General features: G+C 34.0%; 4 protein-coding genes across 5 annotated transcripts; 2 read left to right on the top strand and 2 right to left on the bottom strand.

Annotated features, from left to right (window-relative positions):
* Positions 1–6: 6 nt before the first annotated feature.
* Positions 7–4,118, top strand: LOC148166482 (uncharacterized). Its single transcript, XM_088049311.1, has 3 exons — positions 7–161; positions 213–1,118; positions 3,887–4,118. Exons 2-3 carry the CDS (start codon positions 229–231, stop codon positions 3,903–3,905), a joined length of 909 nt encoding a protein of 302 aa, XP_087905437.1. The 5' UTR covers positions 7–161; positions 213–228; the 3' UTR covers positions 3,906–4,118.
* On the bottom strand, positions 1,120–10,796 carry LOC148166481 (receptor-type tyrosine-protein phosphatase H-like). 2 transcript variants are annotated; one of them, XM_088049306.1, is made up of 15 exons: positions 10,151–10,793; positions 7,019–7,279; positions 6,679–6,972; positions 6,298–6,630; positions 6,016–6,253; positions 5,891–5,970; positions 5,541–5,846; positions 5,140–5,496; positions 4,976–5,087; positions 4,708–4,937; positions 4,444–4,658; positions 4,120–4,394; positions 3,851–3,986; positions 3,738–3,804; positions 1,120–1,328 (listed from the first exon to the last, which is right to left on the bottom strand). In XM_088049306.1, the coding sequence occupies exons 1-15, from the start codon at positions 10,596–10,598 to the stop codon at positions 1,234–1,236; spliced, it is 3,447 nt and encodes a 1,148-aa protein (XP_087905432.1). In that variant the 5' UTR covers positions 10,599–10,793; the 3' UTR covers positions 1,120–1,233. The 2 variants fall into 2 exon arrangements, with proteins under 2 accessions (XP_087905432.1, XP_087905433.1); XM_088049307.1 differs by lacking the exons at positions 1,120–1,328; positions 3,738–3,804; positions 3,851–3,986 and having other exon boundaries at positions 4,267–4,394; positions 4,449–4,658; positions 10,151–10,796.
* A 4,751-nt stretch (positions 10,797–15,547) lies between these two features.
* LOC148166480 (juvenile hormone acid O-methyltransferase-like) lies at positions 15,548–16,900 on the top strand. The gene is made up of 3 exons (XM_088048947.1): positions 15,548–16,211; positions 16,255–16,535; positions 16,583–16,900. The coding sequence occupies exons 1-3, from the start codon at positions 15,763–15,765 to the stop codon at positions 16,768–16,770; spliced, it is 918 nt and encodes a 305-aa protein (XP_087905073.1). The 5' UTR covers positions 15,548–15,762; the 3' UTR covers positions 16,771–16,900.
* A 5,574-nt stretch (positions 16,901–22,474) lies between these two features.
* LOC148166479 (uncharacterized) lies at positions 22,475–24,462 on the bottom strand. The gene is made up of 3 exons (XM_088048778.1): positions 24,166–24,462; positions 22,842–24,117; positions 22,475–22,779 (listed from the first exon to the last, which is right to left on the bottom strand). Exons 1-3 carry the CDS (start codon positions 24,273–24,275, stop codon positions 22,594–22,596), a joined length of 1,572 nt encoding a protein of 523 aa, XP_087904904.1. The 5' UTR covers positions 24,276–24,462; the 3' UTR covers positions 22,475–22,593.
* Between the last annotated feature and the right edge of the window lie 721 nt (positions 24,463–25,183).

Here is a 25,183-nt window from a genome sequence, read left to right as displayed (position 1 = left end):
AAGCCGCCACAATTTGAATTTTTCTGTCATCTGTCGAACTAATGTCAACTGTTTTCGCATTGACGTTTGTTTATATTTTTAAAAGTGAAAATTATGAATTAAAATGTAAACTAATCAATCAAATTTTGCGAGCTTCCACTTAGAATTAGTCACCATCAAAGGTACGTTTAATATCAAAGAAATCTTCATTATTGTAGTTTTGTGAAAGTTAGGTTAGAATACACAATCATGGCTCAAATGGAAATCAAGAAAATGAAGCAAGGAATGTCGTACTCCTGCAAAGAGAAAACGATCATTTTGAACGTCTTTAAGTACTTTCGTAATGAATTCCCCGATATCTGCGTAACTGAGTTGGTTAGAAGGACTTCTAAAGCCACTGGTTGTAGTGAGAAGAGTATTTTTCAATTCCGCAAAGAGGAGGCGAGTGGCGAAGGGTTTAAAGTCCCCTCAACAACGAAAATCAGGAGAAATATTAACATAAACAGTCGAGATGTCAAGTATGATGGTTCAGTGAGACAAGCGATAAAAAGGATAATTTATGACTTGAAATATAAGAATGTGACACCATCTCTGAACACTATTTTAAAACAAGTAAACGGGGACCCTCAGCTCCCGAATTTCTCTCTCATGACTTTAAGACGGTTGCTCTTTGACATGGGATTCTGTTATGAGAAACAAGGCAACAAATCAATCCTTGTGGAGAAACCAACAGTAAAGAAAGAAGTGAAAGATAAGTCTGGTAAAGCTACAAAGAAACCTGCGAAAGCGTCCCAACAGTCCCAGGAACAGGTAAATAGCGCGGATTGCCCAAAACCAGGACCACAAATACCTCAAAATATAACAATGCTTCCTAATCATCATCTAATCAGTACTCAACAAAACCACAGACTGTTACCAATGCACATGCCTCAACACGACAATACTCATATGATGCCACCTGTTCACATGTCTCATCATAATATGTCTATGATGCTTAACCATAGGATGCCCCCAACGCACCCGATGCCACCGTCAAATGTGAATTTGAATATCACCCCCTCACATGCGATGGCGACGTCAAATGTGAGACCTGAGGTGCCCCCGTGGATGCATCACACGATGATGAAGCAGGAATTGAGGTAGACTAATAAAATTTGTTTATTTACAGATCACAGAGAGCAGAGAAGTAAATACCGTGCGATCCAATGAAAATTTTTTGGATCACACGGTATACAGAAACGAAATAAGTACATGCTATAAGGCGCTTTCTAGCTCGTTTTCGATTAGATTCTTTTTCATGGAGGAACGCACAATGTCCATGTTTTCGTAAATGCGCTCGGTTGGGGCGTCTGGAATTATAGGCGTGATTATTTTAGTTTTGGATACTTTACAGTCCAGGCAAAATAGACACAAAAATTCCCATCTATAGGATTACTTTAGACTTGCTAATGTTCTGCTCTAAATTTCAAAATTTTAGAACAAGAAATAGAGTTTTGAGAAATTCATGTTCATGGCTTTTACTTAAATTCCGTAACTTTGTCAGATTTCATTTTCAAACTGTGAAATTTGGCGCGTTTACTAGTTAAGACATGCCAATTTACTGCTCTAAATTCCAAAATTTTAGAGCAAAAAATAGAGTTTTTAGAAATTTTTATTTCGAAGACGAACTAAAAATTTTCATGACTTTCACTTAAATTCCATAGCTTTGTCAGATATTATTTTAAAACTGTGAAATTTGGAGGTTTTACTACTTAAGACTTGCTAATTTACTGCTCTAAATTTTAAAATTTTAAAGTAAGAAATAGAGTTTTTAGAAATTTTTATTTCGAAGACGAACTAAAAATGTTCATGACTTTCACTTAAATTCCGTAACTTTGGTAGATTTTATTTTAAAACTGTGAAATTTTGAGGTTTTATTACTTTAGACTTACTAATGTACTGCTCTAAATTTCAAAATTTTAAAGCCAGAAATAGAGTTTTTAGAAATTTTTATTTTGAAGACGAACTAAAAATTTCCATGGCTTTTATTAAACTCCGTAACTTTGTCAGATTTCTTTTTAAAACTGTGAAATTTGGAGGTTTTACTACTTTAGACTTGATAATTTCCTGCTCTAAATTTTAAAAATTTAAAGTAAGAAATAGAGTTTTTAGAAATTTTTATTTCGAAGACGTACTAAAAATTTTCTTGGCTTATATTTAAATTCCGTAACTTTGTCAGATTTTATCCTAAAACTGTGAAATTTTGAGGTTTGATTACTTTAGACTTACTAATGTACTGCTCTAAATTTCAAAATCTTAAAGCCAGAAATAGAGTTTTTAGAAATTTTTATTTCGAAGACGAACTAAAAATTTTCATGACTTTCACTTAAATTCCATAGCATTGTCAGATATTATTTAAAAACTGTGAAATTTGGAGGTTTTACTACTTTAGACTTGCTAATTTGCTGCTCTAAATTTTAAAATTTTAAAGTAAGAAATAGAGTTTTTAGAAATTTTTATTTTGAAGACGAACTAAAAATTTTCATGACTTTCACTTAAATTTCAGAACTTTGTCAGATTTTATTTTCAAACTGTGAAATTTGGCGCTTTTACTAGTTAAGACGTGCTAATTTCCTGCTCTAAATTCCAAAATTTTAGAGCAAAAAATAGCGTTTTTAGAAATTTTTATTTCGATGACGAACTAAAAATTTTTATGACTCACTTAAATTCCATAGCTTTGTCAGATATTATTTTACAACTGTGAAATTTGGAGGTTTTACTACTTTAGACTTGTTAATTGGCTGCTCTAAATTTTAAAATTTTAAAGTAAGAAATAGAGTTTTTAGAAATTTTTATTTCGATGACGTACTAAAAATTTTCTTGGCTTTTATTTAAATTTCGTAACTTTATCAGATTTCATTTTAAAACTGTGAAATTTGGAGGTTTTACTACTTTTGACTTGCTAATTTGCTGCTCTAAATTTTAAAATTTTAAAGTAAAAAATAGAGTTTTTAGAAATTTTTATTTCGAAGACGAACTAAAAATGTTCATGACTTTCACTTAAATTCCGTAACTTTGGCAGATTTCATTTTAAAACTGTGAAATTTTGAGGTTTGATTACTTTAGACTTACTAATGTACTGCTCTAAATTTCAAAATTTTAAAGCCAGAAATAGAGTTTTTAGAAATTTTTATTTTGAAGACGAACTAAAAATTTCCATGGCTTTTATTAAACTCCGTAACTTTGTCAGATTTCATTTTAAAACTGTGAAATTTGAAGGTTTTACTACTTCAGACTTGGTTATTTACTGCTCTAAATTTCAAAATTTTAGAGCAAAAAATAGAGTTTTTAGAAATTTTTATTTTGATGACGAACTAAAAATTTTCATGCTTTCACTTAAATTTCAGAACTTTGTCAGATTTTATTTTAAAACTGTGAAATTTTGAGGTTTTATTACTTTAGACTTACTAATGTACTGCTCTAAATTTCAAAATTTTAAAGCAAGAAATAGAGTTTTTAGAAATTTTTATTTCGAAGACGAACTGAAAATTTGCATGTCTTTTATTTAAATTATTTTATTTAAATTAAATTAAATTCCGTAACTTTGTCAGATTTTATTCTAAAACTGTGAAATTTGGAGGTTTTATTATTTTACACTTACTAATGTACTGCTCTAAATTTCAAAAGTTTTGAGCAAAAAATGGAGTTTTTAGAAAATTTACCGAGGTTCATGTTTATTTTGCCTGGACTATTAAATCCACCTCCGTTTACGCACTCACCATTTGGATTATCAGGGGGGGCTTCCAAATAGGCCTTCACACAAACATGTATAAACATGTATTGTTTCTAAAATAGTCAAGTAGTTTTTGTACTTTTATCGTCTTTTTTTTACCTCTGTTTGTACCATATTTGTTCTTTGTTTCCTCAGGTCCAACACAGTCTTGTAGATGTTAATATCTCTGTGATCCTTGATGGTCTGAAACAGTATATCCAATGCTATCAAGGTCCCTGTTCTACCGACTCCAGCGCTGTGAAACATTAGTATTATTTTTCTTATTTGCATGGGCGTAAGTATACTTAGACTGAATTTTGATTCGTGCCAAAACAAGTGGCTGCTTATTTTTATAATACATTTTTTTAATAAAAAAAACAGATCTGTACCTGCAGTGTACCACCACAAGACCTCCCTCCTTGTTAACCTTCTCCCGCAACTGTCTGCAGAACTCCAACATATTCTCGGTTCCTTGAGGAACCCCGAAATCTGGCCACTCCAGAAACTGCATGTGCACCACTTCCCGTTGCTCCCTGTCTTTGCGAACTTGCAAAGTCCGCACACAATACGTTCCAAAGTGGAGCTCTGTTAAACACTTCACCTCCAAAGACTCGCCGAAGAAGACACTCTCGTGGTTATTGGGGAAGTACTGATAACACTTCTCCTACAAACGTGAAGTTAGCTGCGATCATTTCCACGAATTCAACACTAACTTTACTTTGTTCTATGAACTGGGAGACCATCGCTATCACGGAGACGTTTTCCTGTAAAACCATTTTCCAGAAGTTCCTCGTGGTCGATTCAAGAGGTCCTTGAGTCGCGATGTACTCAATTTTCCCCGAGTACCCTTTAATGTACGACGCGTTGATGTAATCAGAGCTGATTTCGTCGTCTTCGTCGATTTTTAAAGTGACGCGGGTGGCGTCGTCTGGAAAAAACCCAGTTCGTGACAGACGTACAATCCAAGTTTTACTCACAAGGGAGAATATTTGTGTATCTGTTCTTCCGCCTGTTCTCTGGGAGAGTGGCGAAAGTAACCTCCATAGCCACCCCAAGTTCTTTGCTCTGCGTCCCCAAGTCCCTGAACTGGTCTGTTATAACGTTCGGATTCTCTTTGATATCCGCGTAGTAAGCGAGAAACTTTTGGCTGGAAATGGGGGCGGCGGCTGTGGACCGCCGCTTTTCCTCCTCGGTAACCTCGCTGAAACTACTCAAGAGTGAAAATCGCCACTGGTGTTAACTTACGGTTTTCTTTTGCGTCTCCACAGGAACACGAGGAATATCGCCAGAATGATCACGGCCAGAATCCCAAATACCAGTCCAAGGATTAGCCCAATGTCAATTGGCATTTCTAAAACTGCGGTTCCGCCACTGATAAGAGAGGATTATCTGTGACATCATTTGTTTACCTGTGTGGAAATCTAACAACTGGCTATCTTTATAAGCGGCAGCGGTGAATCCGCGTACTAACAGCCAATATTTCTTGTTTTCCTCCAAAGATTGGATGGTGAAGTTCGTGGTGTCGTTGTCTTTGAAAGGGTTCCAGAAGTTTGGAGTGAGCTGTCGGGAGTTTTCGGGGGGCGCAGGCCACGTTTCATTCGTGTTGTTCCAGAATCCGAAGCTAGCATTCCCTTCGGTACTAAATAGAAGAAGCGCGTACGCTATGATGGCACCATTAGTACCATTGAAGGCCTTTCTGGACAGTGTGAAAGTGGCCTGGGTGTCTTTAACTTGAGGAGGTTTCATCGTCTCACCAATCCCAGGAACTAAAACCGAATTTTAAGGTGGTACTTGAAGCTGAAGACCTCACCTCCGGCTCTGGAGTGGAACGGCGCAGCTAAGACTTGAGACGAACGAAACTCTTCATTTACCACAACGACATTGAAGGTGTAGTCTCGATCTGGTTGAATTTCCACAACTGTCTCAGTCGCGTTGGTTTGAACGGTACCATTATGATCCTCGAAGTCTTTTCTAGTACCACTGAACGACACTTCGTAGTGTTTGAACGGTCCGTTGATGCTACACGGGGGGTTAAACTTAACGGTGGCGGTACCACCATAAGTCTCAGAGGTGTCGTACTGGGGATCCACCTGCAGATCCACTATATTGTCGGGTACTACAAAAAAAATTGTACTGAAAGTTGCGGTGTTAAGGTGGTACCTGTGGAGGCGGTGGTTGTGTCCGTGGTGGCTGCCGTTCCGTTGCCGGCACTGTCAATTCCGAACACGGAGACTGTGTACCTGGAAGTACCAAGTATGATCAATTTCTATGAGTACCACACGTACCTGTAATAAGGAACTGCTTCTTGAAAAACAAACGTGGTGACATCTCCGTCTAGATCAACGTAGTGGTCGGTGACATTGCTTGTGCATTCTTTACCGTGGACCTCCAGAGGGCCTCCATCCCCAATTAGCAAGCTATAGCCTGTTAGAACCCCAGGGACCTCTTCTAATTCCGTCCACGTTATCGTGAAATTATAGGAAGTGACATCGGTGACTTGTACCATCTTAGGGGGTGGAGGAACTGAAATTTTACCATAGTGAAAGTGTGGAAAAGGGCAACTTTACCATCTTCGTCGGTCCGGATGGTGTAGATCTTCACTGGAGAGTTTCCAGCTTCGTTGACCACCAAACCCTCGCAAGTGTAGTTGGTGAAGGGAGAGAGATTCTCAACAGACATTGGAAATCTCTTTGTGGTGTTATCTCCAATTTCTAACACAGAATCACCTCTTGTGATAATCCAAGAGAAGTTGTGGTTGCTCTCCGGAGGTGCAACACACGTCATTATTATCGTCTCGTATTTGCATTTATTCTCCGCGATGTCGTTTGTTAACCATATTACCTTCGTTTCGGTTTTGTTCGTGATAATCGACCCTTCAAGAACTCGAGGAGCTTTAGCCGCTGAAAATTTATTTAAGTATGAAAGAACACGTGGAGAATTTAACTTACGACGTGGTTCTGCAGAAAAAGTAATAATTTTGTTTTGTCCTTCCTTTATCTCTCCAGCTTTTGGTACTATTTGTATATCGTACTCCATGCAAGCGATGTATGGTAAAGTCGTGTTAACTTCAGTCGCGTTAAGTTCCACTTCTCCGGTTTGTTGGTTATCGCTGGTATCCCAGAAGACCAAGTGGTAACTGGTGACGCAATTAGACACGTTGTCTGGAGGTGGTTCCCACCGGACATCCACTCCATCCAGAGTTCCTTTAGCTTCTAAATTCTGGACTTGATAAGTACTAAAACCTGAACTAACAGTTAGTAAAATTTCGCTATGGGAAAAGACGCGTACTTTCTGGAACTGTTGTGTTGAAACTCTCTTCAGTTGGTTCTCCAGGTACTTGACCTGGACCCTCCACGGTAATGCTGACGGTGTAGTCAGTGCATGCATACAGATCCTCAATGGTGTATGATACTTCGGAATTGTTAAGAGTGATGGTTTGACCATCGACCTCAATGGTGTATGATTCCACGCACTCGAGATTTGCAGGGGCTTCCCATGTTATAGTTGCGTTGAAATCCATGGGGGTGACGAGGAAAGTCACGGATGGTACTAAAAAGATAGGATTACAGGTTCCTGTAATTTCGGACTTGCGTCGGCGCAAACTAAATTGAGGCTCGAAAATTGCAAGTTATCTGTTTGTTATTATAAAAATGAACTTTTAACTGTGATTATCGTATTAGGAAGGAAGTTATGTTATCTTGAGTGATTATTACTACAATGGGGAATTTTGACAGCCGCAACTATTAAAGTTATTTTTTTATTAGATTTTTTAAATTAGCAAAATTCGGTTATTTTCGGGCGTGGGTTGGCAAGCCTGCATTGATTTCCCAAATTTTGAAGTGACGTCATTCTGAGATAATTCGACGTGATATTTTGGACGTCAAAATCACGTGATTGTCACAGCATCCTTTACGAATTATTTTGTCACTTATTTTGACAGTAAAGCGTAGACTACATTAAATATTGTCAAAATGTCAACCGATTATTACGCAAAATTACGTAAAGGCCATTTCACACTTGACAGTGCAAACTTTTTCTGACCGGAAGTGTCCACATACTTAAAAATTCACGAATTAAAACCATTTTTTAATGAAATATTCACCATGACATCGGATCTTAAGCCGGATCTGCAAACATACCTACATTTTTAGTCATTGATAACACTGACGTTTACACACTTGATAATATAATAAAGTTATTTGAAGTGATGATGTAGTTGTCATAAAATTTAAGAAAACATAGGTTCACATTAATTCCACCTGTTTTATTTTGGTACGTTGGTACAACTGCCATTTTACCGATTGTGACATTTCAAAAACTGTCAAACAAAATTAATATTTTAAACATTTTTTCAATGCCAGTTTGATTATTCTACGTGTGTTTGTTTTTTTTTTCATTGACAGAACTGTCACGATCGTCTTTTGTACCCCAAAACTTATTGTCGAAATTTTGGACTTCTAAGAAATATTAACAAATTATTAAAATGTGGCAAAGTGACAATAGAGAATACTTCACATTGCTTTGTTTTATTGCCTAAAAATCCTTTTCCTAGGATTCTATTTGAAAGTGGAATTTTCTACACGGTTAAATGACTCCGAAAGTTGATGATTTCGTATATCCATTTACGAAAGTAAAAGTCACTAGTGTGATATGAATATATCCGCACAGACCTGTCAAAATTGACAGTTATTTTGAAATACAAATGTAATTCTTGAAATTTTGTCTCAAATATCTAGACGATTCACTGTAAAACAATATGCATAATATTGAAAATGAATTGGTTAGGTCGTTTCTGACAAGACAATTTTGACTGAAACATTTATTAACACCTTGTAGATGTTTTTTCTGATTTGTAATTTTTATTTTCTTTTGTTATTAATAATTTCAAAAAAAATGGTCAGTTCTTTCTGTTATTTGCTGTTTTTGACATTACAATAACGGCATTCTTTTATTTGACACCATGCACCTAGATTTTATCAACTTTTATTGTTTATTTTTTTTCAATTTTGATAATTTTTTTAAAAATATTTTTTGTAAAAGTAGAACATATTACACATTTCTGAATCAAGAAAATTAATATCTTGCAAATTATGAAAAAAAAATATGGGTGCCAATTCAAAATAAGAAAGTTGAGTATCGCCCAAAAGATACTAAGACATTTAGAAAATTTTTAAAATCATCAGTTTATGGTAAATCAAAAACCGTTTAATTTGTTTTTTAAATTTTTGAAATCGGTTTATAAATAGAAATTCTACAACGCCTGCCGTTTTTTAAAAATCACCCTGTATAAGGTCGTAGAAAAATGACATTTAGTATAGATAAGACATGAACTATTGTCGAAACTTATGGTTTCTTCCTGATGATGGAAGGTCGTAGGAAAAATAGCGTACATAACTCGTCGGAAAGTGTCTTTCTTGCACTCGTGTAATATCTGCACTTGGCTGGCGCCTCGTGCATCTACATTCACACTCGTGCGAAATTGGTCGCTTTCCGCACTTGTTAAGTAAATATCTATTTCGGCCTACTAGAAAAATCTTTTTGACACAAACATTTGACATTTTGTCAAAAAAATCTTTTCCAAAATTCCACGACCGCTACTGTAAGTACACTTATGGTCATGGAATTCTGGACAATGTCAACTGTCAAGTTTAAAACCACCTTTACGTACCAATGAAACGACGAAACTGCCAACTTTGTGCGGTAAAGGGTGAAAACGTAAAATTGACTCCCAATTGACTCCCACTCAATCAACTTTGTCAAAAATTCAACTGTCCAACTGTCAAAATATCAAAATAAATGTGACTTTAATGACAGTAAAGTTGAATTCACTTTTTGACAAGAAGAAACCCAGAATTCGTGTCCCAACTGTATTTGAATTTATCAATTTTGAAGTTCTAGCATTCATCTGTTTCGGCGTTTTAAGGCACAGTTTTGTGAGTTGGTACTCCTTCCAATAATAAACGTCACTTGATGACGGTTTGCCAACTTAACCGTTCTAGGAAAATGTCCCTAAATGGAAACTTCAAATTGGTTTTCTAAAAAATCGTTAAAATAATGCCGCAACGGAAAAAATAGGTTAGAGATGAGCAAAAACGGCTTTAAGACAAGATAATGTTAAACTGAATTAAAATAAATTAAAATTTTATTGTTTCAACATTGAGATAAGAATTTTCTGATTACTTTTGGATGAATGTCAATGTCAACGTATTTCACACCGTTCCATTGTACTTTTATCAGAAAACTGTTCTAATTTTGCACGATATTGGATAATAAAAGAGTTGTAAAATATTAAATAAATGACGTTTTACTATTGTCATTTTTATGGCTACACCACTAATTTATAACAGCTCGTTCCATGCTCCATCTGTTCGAAAAACGAACAAATAATGGAACGACCGCTTTTAACAAAGAAATGCTTACTGGAGGGACATGACTCTTGTGGAACTCCACCTCCAGAAGTTGTACTTTCAGAAGACGACGTACTAAACTGAGAAGTACTCTCAGTCTGCGAAGTACTTTCAGTCTGAGAAGTACTCTCAGTTTCTTCCTTTTCCGTCAATTCAGTAGTACCAACAGTACTCTCCCTCCCTTGCGTGCTTCCGTTTTCCTGCACCTTCGAAACTTCATTTTGACTGCGATTCCGCACGTAATTTTTCTTCGTCGTGTTTTCGTACCATGGACTGGTACCATTTGTTTTGTACCCTGGAAACCGTAAAATGTTGTCTTTGCTCCCCACTGAAGGGGTCACACTGGCGTTCTTCTCTTTTCGCGTGGAAAAGTTCGTACTCTCTGGTAAATCGTTATCAAAGCCATTTCTGGCAACTGCACATTGAACACCAACCACCACAATCCACACCACCACGTTCATTGTCACATCAGCGTTTGGCGTATTTTGCAGTTAAACAGGATGCTTTTTATCAATTTGCCGGCTCAGCACAACACTTATGACTAATGAGTGAATTTCGTTCCCTACATTTTCACTGTATTAAAATTCGCGTACTTAATTTGATAACAAATTGCGGATAACAATGCTCGGGTTGGTACTAAAAGCGACTAAAAGCCCCGAGCTGATAAGTTTAGTTTTATCAGTTTATGATTTATGATAACGCTCCATTTTAAACGTATTGTCTAACACTACTGTTTTAGGAACTCTCGATAAGCCCCCATAGAGGTACAGCGGGCTATTTATAGAAACACTCTTTTAAGTTGGTTACTCGGGATTAGACGTATAAATAATGGGGACATTATCTTGAGATGGTAATTAGTAATTAGCAAATATTTGACGGGGGGCGGATTTTCTTAGAGACGGTCCTGGCTTCTTTGAAAGATTAGGCAGTTGGTTTATTTTGAAGGGTTTAGAGCAGATATCGCAAATAGTGATTGATGGGGAATTTTTTTAACAATGAAAGGAATTTTAATAAGAATTTAGAGGTTATAAGAAAAACTTGAAAGGATGAAGGAAAATGTAAGAGAATCCTGAAGAAAATTTGAACAATGAAAAACGAAAAAATATTATTGGAAAATGCAAGTCTAAATACGACTTAAGGAAAATCTTAAGAGAATTTATAAATTTAATGGAAGTGTGGAGAAACGGACACAAATTTTGAAAATTTTGATTTTAAGAAGGAAACTAAAATTTTCAAAATTTAATTTAAAATTGTATCTTAGGTTCTCTTGGTGTTATAACTATCAAATTTGCGAATTTTGCTACTTTTAGCTCATTTAATAATCGTACCAAGTTACAAAGTTCTAGAGCAAAAAACCCACTTTTTGGAAATTTTTCTTTATAGGACGATTTTGAAAATTTCAAAATACTACAATTAAATCTGTATCTTTGGTTGTATTGGTGCTACAGCGATGAAATTTGGGGAAGGTAATAGTTTTAACTCGCTTATTAACTGTACTAAATTACAGAATTGTAGAGGAACATACACAATTTTTAGAAAATTTGATTTTTAGGACGAATCTAAAATTTTCAAAATTCTAGATTTAATCCTGTATCTTTAGTTCTGTTGATGCTAGAGCCATAAAATTGGAGGATGTTGCTATTTTTAGCTCATTTATTAATCGTACCAAGTTCCAAAGTTCTAGAGCAGAAGACAAAATTTTTGGAAATTTTTATTTATAGAACGGTTTTGAAATTTTCAAAATTTTAAATCAAAATCTGTAATTTTGGCTGGGTTGGGACTACAGCGATGAAATCTGGGGAGATTGTTACTTCTAGCTCACTTATTAACTGTACTAAATTAAAAAATTGTAGAGCAATAGATACAAATTTTAGAAATTTTTATTTCTAAGAGGAATCTAAAATTTTCAAAATTCTAGGTTTAATTCTGGATCTTTGGTTCTGTTGGTCGTATGGCCATAAAATTTGAGCATTTTGCTACTCTTAGGTCATTTAATAATCGTATTTAGTTACATAGTTCTAGAGCAAAAGACACAATTTTTGGATTTTTTTATTTATTGAACGATTTTGAAAATTTCAAGATTCTACTATTAAATCTGTATCTTTGGTTGCGATGAAATTTGGGAAAGGTAATAGTTTTAACTCGCTTATTAACTGTACTAAATTACCGAATTGTAGAGCAGCAGATACATTTTTTAGAAAATTTGATTTTTAGGACGAATCTAAAATTTTCAAAATTCTAGATTTAATCCTGTATCTTTAGTTCTGTTGATGCTAGAGCCATAAAATTGGAGGATGTTGCTATTTTTAGCTCATTTATTAATCGTACCAAGTTACAAAGTTCTAGAGCAAAAGACAAAATTTTTGGAAATTTTTGTTTATAGAACGATTTTGAAATTTTCAAAATTTTAGATCAAAATCTGTAATTTTGGCTGGGTTGGGACTACAGCGATGAAATTTGGGGAGATTGCCACTTTTAGCTCACTGATTACCTGTACCAAATTTTAGAAATTTTAATTTTTAGGATGAATCTAAAATTTTCAAAATTTTTGATTTATTTTCTGTATCTTTAAATTTGTTGGTGTTATAGTGATGAAATTTAAGAATCTTGCTACTTTTAGCTCATTTGTTAGCTATGCTGAGTTACAAAGTTCTAGAGTGAAAGACACAATTTTTGGAAATTTTTATTCCCAGAACGATCATGAAAATTTCAAAATTCTAGATTAAACTCTGTATCTTCGGTTTTGTTGGAATTACAGCGATGAAATTTGGGGAAATTGCTACTTCTAACTGGCTTATTAACTGTACGAATTACAAAATTGTGGAGCAATGGAGACAAATTTTAGAAATTTCTATTTTTAAGACGAATCTAAAATTTAAAATTCTAAGTTTAATCCTGTATCTTTGGTTCTGTTGGTCTTATAGCCATGAAATTTGAGTATTTTGCTAATCTTGGGTCATTTAATAATTGTATTGAGTTACATAGTTCTAGAGCAAAAGACATAATTTTTGGAATTTTTTATGACGATTTTGACATTTTCAAAATTTTAGATTAAAATCTGTATCTTTGCTTATGTTGGTACTACAGCGATGAAATTTAGAAAGGTTACTACTTTTAGGTCATTTATTAACTGTACGAAATTACAGAATTGTAAAACAACAGATACTAATTTGAAAATTTTTAATTTTTTGGACGAATCTAAAATTTTCTAAATTTTTGATTTTTTTCTGAATCTTTGGTTCTGTTCATGCTATAGTGATGAAAATTGAGGATTTTGCTACTTTTAGCTCATTTATTAATCGTACCGAGTTAAAAACAATTACAGCAAAACACACAAATTTTGGAAATTTTTATTTATAGGACGATTTTGAATTTCTAATTTCAAGATTAAAATTTGTATCTTTGCTTGTGTTGGGACTACAGCGATGAAATTTGACGAGATTGCTTCATATAGCTGACTTATTAACTGTTCTGAATTACAAAATTGTAGAGCAATGGACACAAATTTTATAAATTTTTATTTTTAGCACGAATCTAAAATTTTTAGAATTTGAAGTTTAATTCTGTATCTTTGGTTCTGTTGGTTTTATAGTCATGAAATTTGAGTATTTTGCTATCCTTGGGTCATTTATTAGTTATATTGAGTTACAAAGCTCTACGGCAGAAGGCACAATTTTTGAAAATTTTTATTTAAAGGACGATTCTAGATTTTTCAAAATTTTAAAGTTATTTCTGAATCTTTAGTTCTGATAGTGTTATAGCCATAAAATTTAGGGATTCTGCCACTTTTAGCTTATTTATTAATTGTACCAAGTTTTCATAGTTCTAAACTAAAAGCCTTAATTTTTTATATTTTTATTCATAAGACGATCTTAAAATTTTTTAAATTCTACATTTAATTCTATATCTTTGGCGCCGTTGATGTTATAGTCATAATATTTGAGAAGGTTGCTTTTTTTAGCTCATTAATTAACTGTTCCAAGTTACGAAGTTTTAGAGCAAAAAAATACAGTTTTTGGACATTTTTATTTATAAGACGATCTTGAAATTTCCAAAATTTTAAATTAAAATCTGTGTCGTTGGCTGTGTTGGTGCTACAAGGATGAAATTTGGGGAGTCTGCTACTTTTAGCTCACTTATTAACTGTATTAACTTTCAGTATTTTAGAGCAACAGACACAAATTTTAGAAACTTTAAGTTTTAGATTTTCCAAATTTTAGATTTATTTTTGTATCTTTGGTTCTGTTGCTGTTATAATTATGAAATTTGGGGATTTTCCTACTTTTACCTTATTTATTAGTTGTACTGAGTGAGTTACGAAATTTTAGATAAAAAAATCCAATTTTTGAAAATTTTTATTTAAAAAAAAATCAAAATAAAACATTTTTGTGATCTAAAATTTGTACTTTCTAATAGGAAATAAGTTGGCAGCACTGACGTTGACCCCACTTTTCCGGCTTCGCAATTAAAAACAGGACTACCAACCTTCACGAAATGCATCCATTGCAAAATATTTAACATCCCAGTGTGCGTTGGAAACTTTAATTTATTTCAGGAACATTGTAACGTTCGGTGATTTTACATGAACTGAAATGCCAAACTGATGTTATTTCGTTTAAATTATGCAGAGGACAAAACCTGTATGCATTAATTTTGAAATTACCTTAATTAATAGGCTCAAAATCACAGATTTGTAAAAAAAACCGCTGAAGGCTTTTTCCTTGCTATTTTGCATTTTAAACGGGAATTGTCGCAGCCATGGCCTACCTAGATATCAAATATTGTGAAATGGATAATTAAGATGAACTTACCTAAATGTCTGATTTTTTTGTTTTTTAATTAAAGCATTTTTCCCGATAGAGTGGGCTCATAAATTTTCGAAGTAGCCTAGTCTTGCCTAAGACCGGACCTGAATTAGGTTAAATTTGAAACTTGTGCTTTCTATTTGTAATAAGGTCACGGTCCATCCTGGTCCACCTCAAACACAAATCCAAACGCTTCCATTTTCAGTGTGACCAAGAGAAATTTTGACAAAGGTCGTTAACATTCTTCGTTGGAATCCAAAGACAAATAATCGAATCGTGGCACCGCAGAGAGTAATTCGCGGACCTCTTCTTATTCACGGCTTCAAATAAACACGTTTGAAGGTGACCTCGGGGTTGTTAGACCAGTAACTAACCTATCCTAGTCTGGTCACCCCCAAAAAAAAAACAACCCTTGGAACTGGTTGTGTTTAAAAATAACGAGCTTTGGGGGTTTTTTAGTAATGAGCGAAAAAAAAATCAGCCCTGACCAGACACAATTACGTTTTTTTTGTTGAAAATATCGCGTTTTTTGTGTCTTTTTGGTGGCGAGTTGGATGACCGGTTCGATTCAATTCGTGGGTCCTAAACTCTTATATGTTGTAGTGGTCAGTTCATTCACTTATTTACGCGAGATTTCGGTGCCGAGATGTTCCAACTAAATATAACCGGGCTATTGTTAAAAACAACAAGAGGTGAAAGGTGCCTTTTTTAAATAACAAAAACTTTTCCCCCGTGTTGTCAGTGATTTCCAAACAAATCGCGCGGAAAACTCATTTTTACCTCGTGGAAATCTTCCGAGGCGCGTTTGAGATGCGCTGAAATGAAAATGAAATTCTGGTTCGCCCCTCTCGAACTTATAAAAGCCTCCGAACACCCAAAGTTGTTAGTTGAAACAACATTTTCCGAGATGAACCAAGCTTCACTTTACTCCAAATACAACGGCTTGCAAAAAACGGACGCCAGTTTCGTCATCGACAACTACCTGCGATTGCTCAAGTGGAAAACTCGCGAAAACATCCTCGACGTGGGCTCCGGCGACGGAGACGTCATCTTCGAACTCTTACTCCCGAAAATCCCGGAAAACTTCAACAGGATCATCGGCGGCGACGTTTCCGAAGAAATGGTGGCTTTCGCCAAAAACAAACACAAAAACCGCAAAGTCGATTTCGTCCGTTTCGACGTGTCTTCGCCCGGCGTGGACGCGGAGTTTCATGAGTTTTTCGATCACATTTTCTCGTTTTATTGCCTGCATTGGGTGGTGGAGCAAAGGTGAGTTTTTACCGCATTTTCAAATTTTCATCGTCGTCTCCAGACAAGCCGTGCAAAACCTCTTCGACATGCTGAAGCCTGGGGGCGAGATTCTCCTCGCTTTCCTCCAAACCAACCCAGTTTACGATATTTACGAGCGAATGGCCAAGTCGAACAAATGGGGCGCTTACATGGAAAACCTCAAAAAGTACATTTCGCCTTACCACCACTCGGAAAACCCCGAAAGCGAGCTGGAAAGCATCCTGAAGAAAGAGGGTTTTGTGACGCATTTCTGTCGGATCGAGGAGCGGACTTACACTTTTCCGAGCTTTGGGGTTTTGGCCAGTACGGAATAACAGTGTTTTTGTCTGATTTTTTATGCCAAGTTTCAGAGTCGGTTTCAGCGGTGAATCCGTTTATCAAGAAAATTCCGGAAAATCAGGTCGAAGAGTACATCGACGATTATTTGAAGGAAGTGCGGAAATTGGAGAATATTACTATTGAAAGTTGTGATAATAACAACGAGGAGAAAATTCATGTTCCTTATAAGTTGTTTGTGGTTTTGGCGTCGAAACCGTAAAGTGAAAAGTACAAAGGAGTGCTGAGCTGAGTACAAATTAGATTTAGGAATATATTTTCGTGATGGAAACGGTGATGGGACAGTATTTACATGTATTTATATGATAAAATATATTTTTATTTTCTATAAATCTCTTCTTTGGATATCTGTTTTGGACGGTTCCTTTGATTTTGCAGATTTACCGGCTCCTTCTTTCCAGATACTTCCAAAAGCTGCCAAAGATTCTGATCCTTTAAATTGCTTGAATTTTTTATTTTTAGAAGATTTTTTAGATTCTTTAAAGTTTTTTACTTTGACGCAGATTTTCTCGATATTTTTTACAGAGGCGGATTATAGTCGATTGAGGCCCTGGATGCATGAGAAAATGTATGTATAGGTATGTGTAGATTTTGTGTATTCTAAATACTCTTGATAATCTCTATAAATTTCCTTTAAATTTTTCGCAGATTCTTTTAGGAGTTTTTGGATTTTTTAATTTGCTGCAATTTCCTGGTTTATCCGAACAAAAAAAAATTCTAAAATGTGTGTCTGTTGCTCTAGAATTTTGAAATTTAAGACACTTAATAAACGGATTAAAAGAGACTTTATATAAAAAATGTTTGGAGTTTGAAATTAAAATTTTGCGAAATATTTGTGTCTTCTGTTCTTAAGTTTTGCGATTTTGTACAGTTAGTAAACAACGCTAAAGTAGTAATTTGGCGAAATTCGATTGCTATAGCAATCAAACTGTCAGAACTGCGAATTTTAATAGAAAACAGTGGAATTTTTTTTCCTTCTAAATAAAAAAAAATCTGAAATTTGTGGTTTTAGCTCTACAAATTTGACATTTGTTGGAGTCAATAAACAACTTAAAGACATTAAACTCTCTAAATCTGATTGCTGTGACACTAAAATTGTCTGAATTACGAATTTTATAAAAAATATTGGAGATGTTCGTTTTCCTTTGAAAAGGAAAATTTCTAAAATTTTAGTTTTTTGCTGTATAAATCTGACATTTGTTGGAGTAAATAAACAACTTAAAGACAGTAAACTCTCCAAATCTGATTGCTATAGCACTGAAATTGTCAGAATTACGAATTTTATTAAAAAATATTGGAGAATTTAGTTTGTCTTTAAAAAGAAAATTTCCAAAATCTGAGTTTTTTGATCGATAAATTTGACATTTGTTTAGTTAATAAACAATTTAAAGACAGTAAACTCTATAAATCTGATTGCACCTATAAAATTGTCTGAATTACGAATTTTATAAAAAATATTAGAGATGTTCGTTTTCCTTTCAAAAGGAAAATTTCTAAAATTTTAGTTTTTTGCTGTATAAATCTGAAATTTGTTGGAGTAAATAAACAACTTAAAGACAGTAAACTCTCCAAATCTGATTGCTATAGCACTGAAATTGTGAGAATTACGAATTTCATTAAAAAATATTGGAGAATTTAGTTTGTCTTTAAAAGGAAAATTTCCAAAATCTGAGTTTTTTGCTAGATAAATTTGACATTTGTTGAGTTAATAAACAACTTAAAGACAGTAAACTCTCTAAATCTGATTGCTATAGCTATAAAATTGTCTGAATTACGAATTTTATAAAAAATATTGGAGATGTTCGTTTTCCTTTGAAAAGAAAAATTTCTAAAATTTTAGTTTTTTGCTGTATAAATCTGACATTTGTTGGAGTAAATAAACAACTTAAAGACAGTAAACTCTCCAAATCTGATTGCTATAGCACTAAAATTGTCAGAATTACGAATTTTATAAAAAATATTGGAGAATTTAGTTTGTCTTTAAAAAGAAAATTTCCAAAATCTGAGTTTTTTGCTCGATAAATTTGACATTTGTTGAGTTAATAAACAATTTAAAGACAGTAAACTCTCTAAATCTGATTGCTATAGCACTAAAATTGTCTGAATTACGAATTTTATAAAAAATATTGGAGATGTTCGTTTTCCTTTGAAAAGGAAAATCTCTAAAATTTTAGTTTTTTGTTGTATAAATCTGACATTTGTTGGAGTAAATAAACAACTTAAAGACAGTAAACTCTCCAAATCTGATTGCTATAGCACTAAAATTGTCAGAATTACGAATTTTATTAAAAATATTGGAGAATTTAGTTTGTCTTTAAAAGGAAAATTTCCAAAATCTAAGTTTTTTGCTGGATAAATTTGACATTTGTTGAGTTAATAAACAATTTAAAGACAGTAAACTCTCTAAATCTGATTGCTATAGCACTAAAATTGTCTGAATTACGAATTTTATAAAAAATATTGGAGATGTTCGTTTTCCTTTGAAAAGGAAAATCTCTAAAATTTTAGTTTTTTGTTGTATAAATCTGACATTTGTTGGAGTAAATAAACAACTTAAAGACAGTAAACTCTCCAAATCTGATTGCTATAGCACTAAAATTGTCAGAATTACGAATTTTATAAAAAATATTGGAGAATTTAGTTTGTCTTTAAAAAGAAAATTTCCAAAATCTGGGTTTTTTGCTCGATAAATTTGACATTTGTTGAGTTAATAAACAATTTAAAGACAGTAAACTCTCTAAATCTGATTGCTATAGCTATAAAATTGTCTGAATTACGAATTTTATAAAAAATATTGGAGATGTTCGTTTTCCTTTGAAAAGGAAAATTTCTAAAATTTTAGTTTTTTGTTGTATAAATCTGACATTTGTTGGAGTAAATAAACAACTTAAAGACAGTAAACTCTCCAAATCTGATTGCTATAGCACTAAAATTGTCAGAATTACGAATTTTTATAAAAAATATTGGAGAATTTAGTTTGTCTTTAAAAAGAAAATTTCCAAAATCTGGGTTTTTTGCTCGATAAATTTGACATTTGTTGAGTTAATAAACAATTTAAAGACAGTAAACTCTCTAAATCTGATTGCTATAGCTATAAAATTGTCTGAATTACGAATTTTATAAAAAATATTGGAGATGTTCGTTTTCCTTTGAAAAGGAAAATTTCTAAAATTTTAGTTTTTTGCTGTATAAATCTGACATTTGTTGGAGTAAATAAACAACTTAAAGACAGTAAACTCTCCAAATCTGATTGCTATAGCACTAAAATTGTCAGAATTACGAATTTTATAAAAAATATTGGAGAATTTAGTTTGTCTTTAAAAAGAAAATTTCCAAAATCTGAGTTTTTTGCTCGATAAATTTGACATTTGTTGAGTTAATAAACAATTTAAAGACAGTAAACTCTCTAAATCTGATTGCTATAGCACTAAAATTGTCTGAATTACGAATTTTATAAAAAATATTGGAGATGTTCGTTTTCCTTTGAAAAGGAAAATTTCTAAAATTTTAGTTTTTTGTTGTATAAATCTGACATTTGTTGGAGTAAATAAACAACTTTAAGACAGTAAACTCTCCAAATCTGATTGCTATAGCACTAAAATTGTCAGAATTACGAATTTTATAAAAAATATTGGAGAATTTAGTTTGTCTTTAAAAAGAAAATTTCCAAAATCTGGGTTTTTTGCTCGATAAATTTGACATTTGTTGAGTTAATAAACAATTTAAAGACAGTAAACTCTCTAAATCTGATTGCTATAGCTATAAAATTGTCTGAATTACGAATTTTATAAAAAATATTGGAGATGTTCGTTTTCCTTTGAAAAGGAAAATTTCTAAAATTTTAGTTTTTTGTTGTATAAATCTGACATTTGTTGGAGTAAATAAACAACTTAAAGACATTAAACTCTCTAAATCTGATTGCTGTGACACTAAAATTGTCTGAATTACGAATTTTATAAAAAATATTGGAGAATTTAGTTTGTCTTTAAAAAGAAAATTTCCAAAATCTGGGTTTTTTGCTCGATAAATTTGACATTTGTTGAGTTAATAAACAATTTAAAGACAGTAAACTCTCTAAATCTGATTGCTATAGCTATAAAATTGTCTGAATTACGAATTTTATAAAAAATATTGGAGATGTTCGTTTTCCTTTGAAAAGGAAAATTTCTAAAATTTTAGTTTTTTGTTGTATAAATCTGACATTTGTTGGAGTAAATAAACAACTTAAAGACAGTAAACTCTCCAAATCTGATTGCTATAGCACTAAAATTGTCAGAATTACGAATTTTTATAAAAAATATTGGAGAATTTAGTTTGTCTTTAAAAAGAAAATTTCCAAAATCTGGGTTTTTTGCTCGATAAATTTGACATTTGTTGAGTTAATAAACAATTTAAAGACAGTAAACTCTCTAAATCTGATTGCTATAGCTATAAAATTGTCTGAATTACGAATTTTATAAAAAATATTGGAGATGTTCGTTTTCCTTTGAAAAGGAAAATTTCTAAAATTTTAGTTTTTTGCTGTATAAATCTGACATTTGTTGGAGTAAATAAACAACTTAAAGACAGTAAACTCTCCAAATCTGATTGCTATAGCACTAAAATTGTCAGAATTACGAATTTTATAAAAAATATTGGAGAATTTAGTTTGTCTTTAAAAAGAAAATTTCCAAAATCTGAGTTTTTTGCTCGATAAATTTGACATTTGTTGAGTTAATAAACAATTTAAAGACAGTAAACTCTCTAAATCTGATTGCTATAGCACTAAAATTGTCTGAATTACGAATTTTATAAAAAATATTGGAGATGTTCGTTTTCCTTTGAAAAGGAAAATTTCTAAAATTTTAGTTTTTTGTTGTATAAATCTGACATTTGTTGGAGTAAATAAACAACTTTAAGACAGTAAACTCTCCAAATCTGATTGCTATAGCACTAAAATTGTCAGAATTACGAATTTTATAAAAAATATTGGAGAATTTAGTTTGTCTTTAAAAAGAAAATTTCCAAAATCTGGGTTTTTTGCTCGATAAATTTGACATTTGTTGAGTTAATAAACAATTTAAAGACAGTAAACTCTCTAAATCTGATTGCTATAGCTATAAAATTGTCTGAATTACGAATTTTATAAAAAATATTGGAGATGTTCGTTTTCCTTTGAAAAGGAAAATTTCTAAAATTTTAGTTTTTTGTTGTATAAATCTGACATTTGTTGGAGTAAATAAACAACTTAAAGACATTAAACTCTCTAAATCTGATTGCTGTGACACTAAAATTGTCTGAATTACGAATTTTATAAAAAATATTGGAGAATTTAGTTTGTCTTTAAAAAGAAAATTTCCAAAATCTGAGTTTTTTGCTAGATAAATTTGACATTTGTTGAGTTAATAAACAACTTAAAGACATTAAACTCTCTAAACCTGATTGCTATAGCACTAAAATTGTCTAAATTACGAATTTTATAAAAAATATTGGAGATGTTTGTTTCCCTTTGAAAAGGAAAATTTGTAAAATTTTAGTTTTTTGCTGTATAAATCTGACATTTGTTGAAGTAAATAAACTACTTAAAGACAGTAAACTCTCCAAATCTGATTGCTATAGCACTAAAATTGTTAGAATTACGAATTTTATTAAAAAATATTGAAAATTTTTGTTTTCCTTTGATAAAATTTTTCTAAAACTTAAGTTTTTAACTTTATAAGTTTGACATTTGCAGGAGTGAATACACAATTTAAAAATAGTAAAATCCACAAATCTGATTGCTATTGCACTAAAATGATCAGAATTACGAATTTTAATAAAAAAATAGGAATTTTTGCTTCCAGTTTTAGTAAAAAAATGGAACTTTTTTTGCCTGCAATTGTATGTGCTAAAGTCCAAAAAAACAGCTTCAACGTATCAAGAAATTTTATTTCATACAATAAATACGAAATTTTGCATTGCAAAAACCAAGCCACTTGAACAAGTGTAAACAGCGAGAAATAGTCTAAATCTACTTGGTGGTGATATTTTTACAATTATTCGTGTATCATATGTAGTCATAACCGTAATCATCCTCGTACTCTTCCGGTGTGCAGAAGAAGAATTCGATAAGGTTGAGAATCGGTCCTCTCGAAAAAGGGTTGAAATACCTCCCCCTTTTATCCCTTAAATAAGGGTACCTCTTATAATTGAACATTTCGTTCGTGGTAAGATTCATGCAGGCGTGTAAAATCTGAAAAAAGCGAGTTGCGCTGTGAGGTTTCGACGAAAATGATGTACATTTTTTTCACTTACTGAAGTGCACGTTAGAATCCATCCCAGTCCGGAGAAGACGAACGCTTCGAATAGTCCTAGGATGTACAGAATTCCGAAGCCTTCAATCGCTATGCAGTACGTGGCGAAGTAAATGGTGAAAGAACAGTTTATAGCGACGCTCATGACGAATAAGAAGAACCACGTCCGGTTTCTCAGCCCTACGCAGTTGTAGATGAAGGGACAATGGTGGTCGAAATAAGATATGCATCGGTTACAAACCCTGCAGTGTTTGGCCCTCAAAGGGCGCAGACATCTGCAGGTGTGGCAGAGGCGGTTCAACACGGCGTACCTCTTCTTCCACTTGTCGTAATAAGGGATCTGTTTGATCGCCCGGTGATATGAATCAGTGTTGATAGGGATGTATCCAGGATTCTTCCTGTTCGCTGTGATCCAGCAGATCCACATGACGATGTTCCAGTAGATGAAGCAGTAGTGCGAGCCTCTGAGGATGTTCCAGGTGATGGGGATGCACCTGATGACGTACATAGGGTACCCCCAGAGTAACACAGAACACATGAAGAACACAAGTGGTGCTTTGGAGTTGCCGGCTTTTCCGAAGAGGAGCCCCCAGAACTCGTTGACTGGAGGAAACCAGCTCGAGCGGCGTTTCTTTTCGGATTCTAACACCTGCACGATGTCGGTGTGGCGGTGGCTTTGCGCCAACATCAAAGGAGTTTTGTCGTTTTTATCCAGAGGCTCCAAGTCGATGTTGCTTTTCTCGCAGAGCAACTTCACGCAAGTCACGCTGCCGGAGAGACAAGCCAAGTGGAGAGGCGTGGAGCCGAAATTATCCGGTCTTTGGAGATTCGCTCCGGAGTACACCAGGAGTCGGATTAAGTCGGCGTGGCCTTTGTAGGCGGCCCAGTGCATGGCGGTGTCTCCGTTGATGTCGACGAGGTGGTTGAGCGCCCCCATTCCGAGGAGGAACGCGGCGGTGGCGGTCCGGCCGAACATGCAGGCCGTCATCAGAGGGGTCAAGCCTTTGAAATCGGCGGCGTTGACACCAACTCCTGCTTGTAACAAGACTTGGACGACGGCGGCGTGGCCTTTCCTGCAAGCCCAGTGGATGGGGCGAGGGCCTTGCGTTCCAAGGCAAGGGAGGTCGATTGGGGCCCCCCGATCCACTAGGTATCTCATGATTTCAACACTCCCATCCAAAGCCGCCCAGTGGGCGGGAGTGTACCCCCATTCGTCGCGCTCCCGGAGGAGCTGCGTCCCTACATTATCCACAAGATCTTCAATCTCCGACAACTCCCTAGAACCAACCTTGAGGGTAATAAGAAGAAGACGAGTGTTAACTCACCCGGATTTGACCACATCAAAGATGGATTTATGCGACGGCTCTGTAATGTCAGCTTCGGTGTTGTCTTTGTCGTTGACAGAAGCTGCGGGGTGTTCCGTGTCCGCTACCATGTTGCAAGAAGTCTGGGGCAGAGCCCAAACACTCCGGGCTGTCCCCGGACTTGGGTACACTTTGCAGAGCGTTCTGACGACTGTTTACCACTCGCTGGAAATTATTTATGATTGATTTAATGCAGATATTTGCGTAGCGTGTGGTATTGTTTAACACTATTGATTTGAAGGGGGCGCGCGCAACTTTACACGTGAGGGTTGGAGATGGGGGCGATCAAACGTTTGCTCGTGTATTTTGGGTTGCCTACACCCGGATTCCAACAGCGCTTTTGAAGAGAAAATTACTTTACACTCTCAATTTCTTTACTTGTATACGAAAGCAATCTCTTGCAAAATTTGAAAAATGTTTTCATGCTAAGATAAAGTTGTAAAAAGGAGACGAATTTCAGTTAAGAAGAAGATAATTTAATGAATTGTTTCTTGGCGTAAATTTGATCTCAAATAACATTCCCAAATCTCGTGAGAGCACCCGCTTTGTTATAATTCCATAAGGCAACAATGGACAAAGCTCTATTGATGTAATTTCCGTCGCGAAGAAGAACAATAGTCTCTATTTTAACTGTGGAGTGAATTGAAATGATGATTTGAAAATCTACTAAGACATGTCAAATTCGTCACTTTTTTGTGCTCTTTTTCTTTATGTCCTTTTAAGATTTTTTTATTTCTTCTATGTACAATTTCTCTAGCTTTTTGAGATTATTATTAATTCGTTTTTTTATCTTTATGTGCTTATTGCATCCTTTTAAAAAACTGTTCTTTAATCATCTGTAGAACTCTAATTCGTCTTTCAATCTCATAGATTTTTTCCAAATTTTTTGATTCCAAACAAAAAAAGCGCAAGGAATACTATGGTAAAAACCGTTTCTTAAAATCTTTTGTAGTTTTGTAGATATTGAGCTTTGATAATT

The sequence above is a fragment of the Gnatocerus cornutus genome, unplaced genomic scaffold (genome assembly GCF_029298725.1).
Source record: "Gnatocerus cornutus isolate USDA-ARS CGAHR unplaced genomic scaffold, icGnaCorn1.1 ctg00000023.1, whole genome shotgun sequence".
In the NCBI taxonomy this organism is placed as follows: Eukaryota; Metazoa; Arthropoda; class Insecta; order Coleoptera; family Tenebrionidae; genus Gnatocerus; species Gnatocerus cornutus.
Note: the sequence above shows the minus strand (reverse complement) of the source record. Positions and strands in the feature narration are given on the sequence as shown.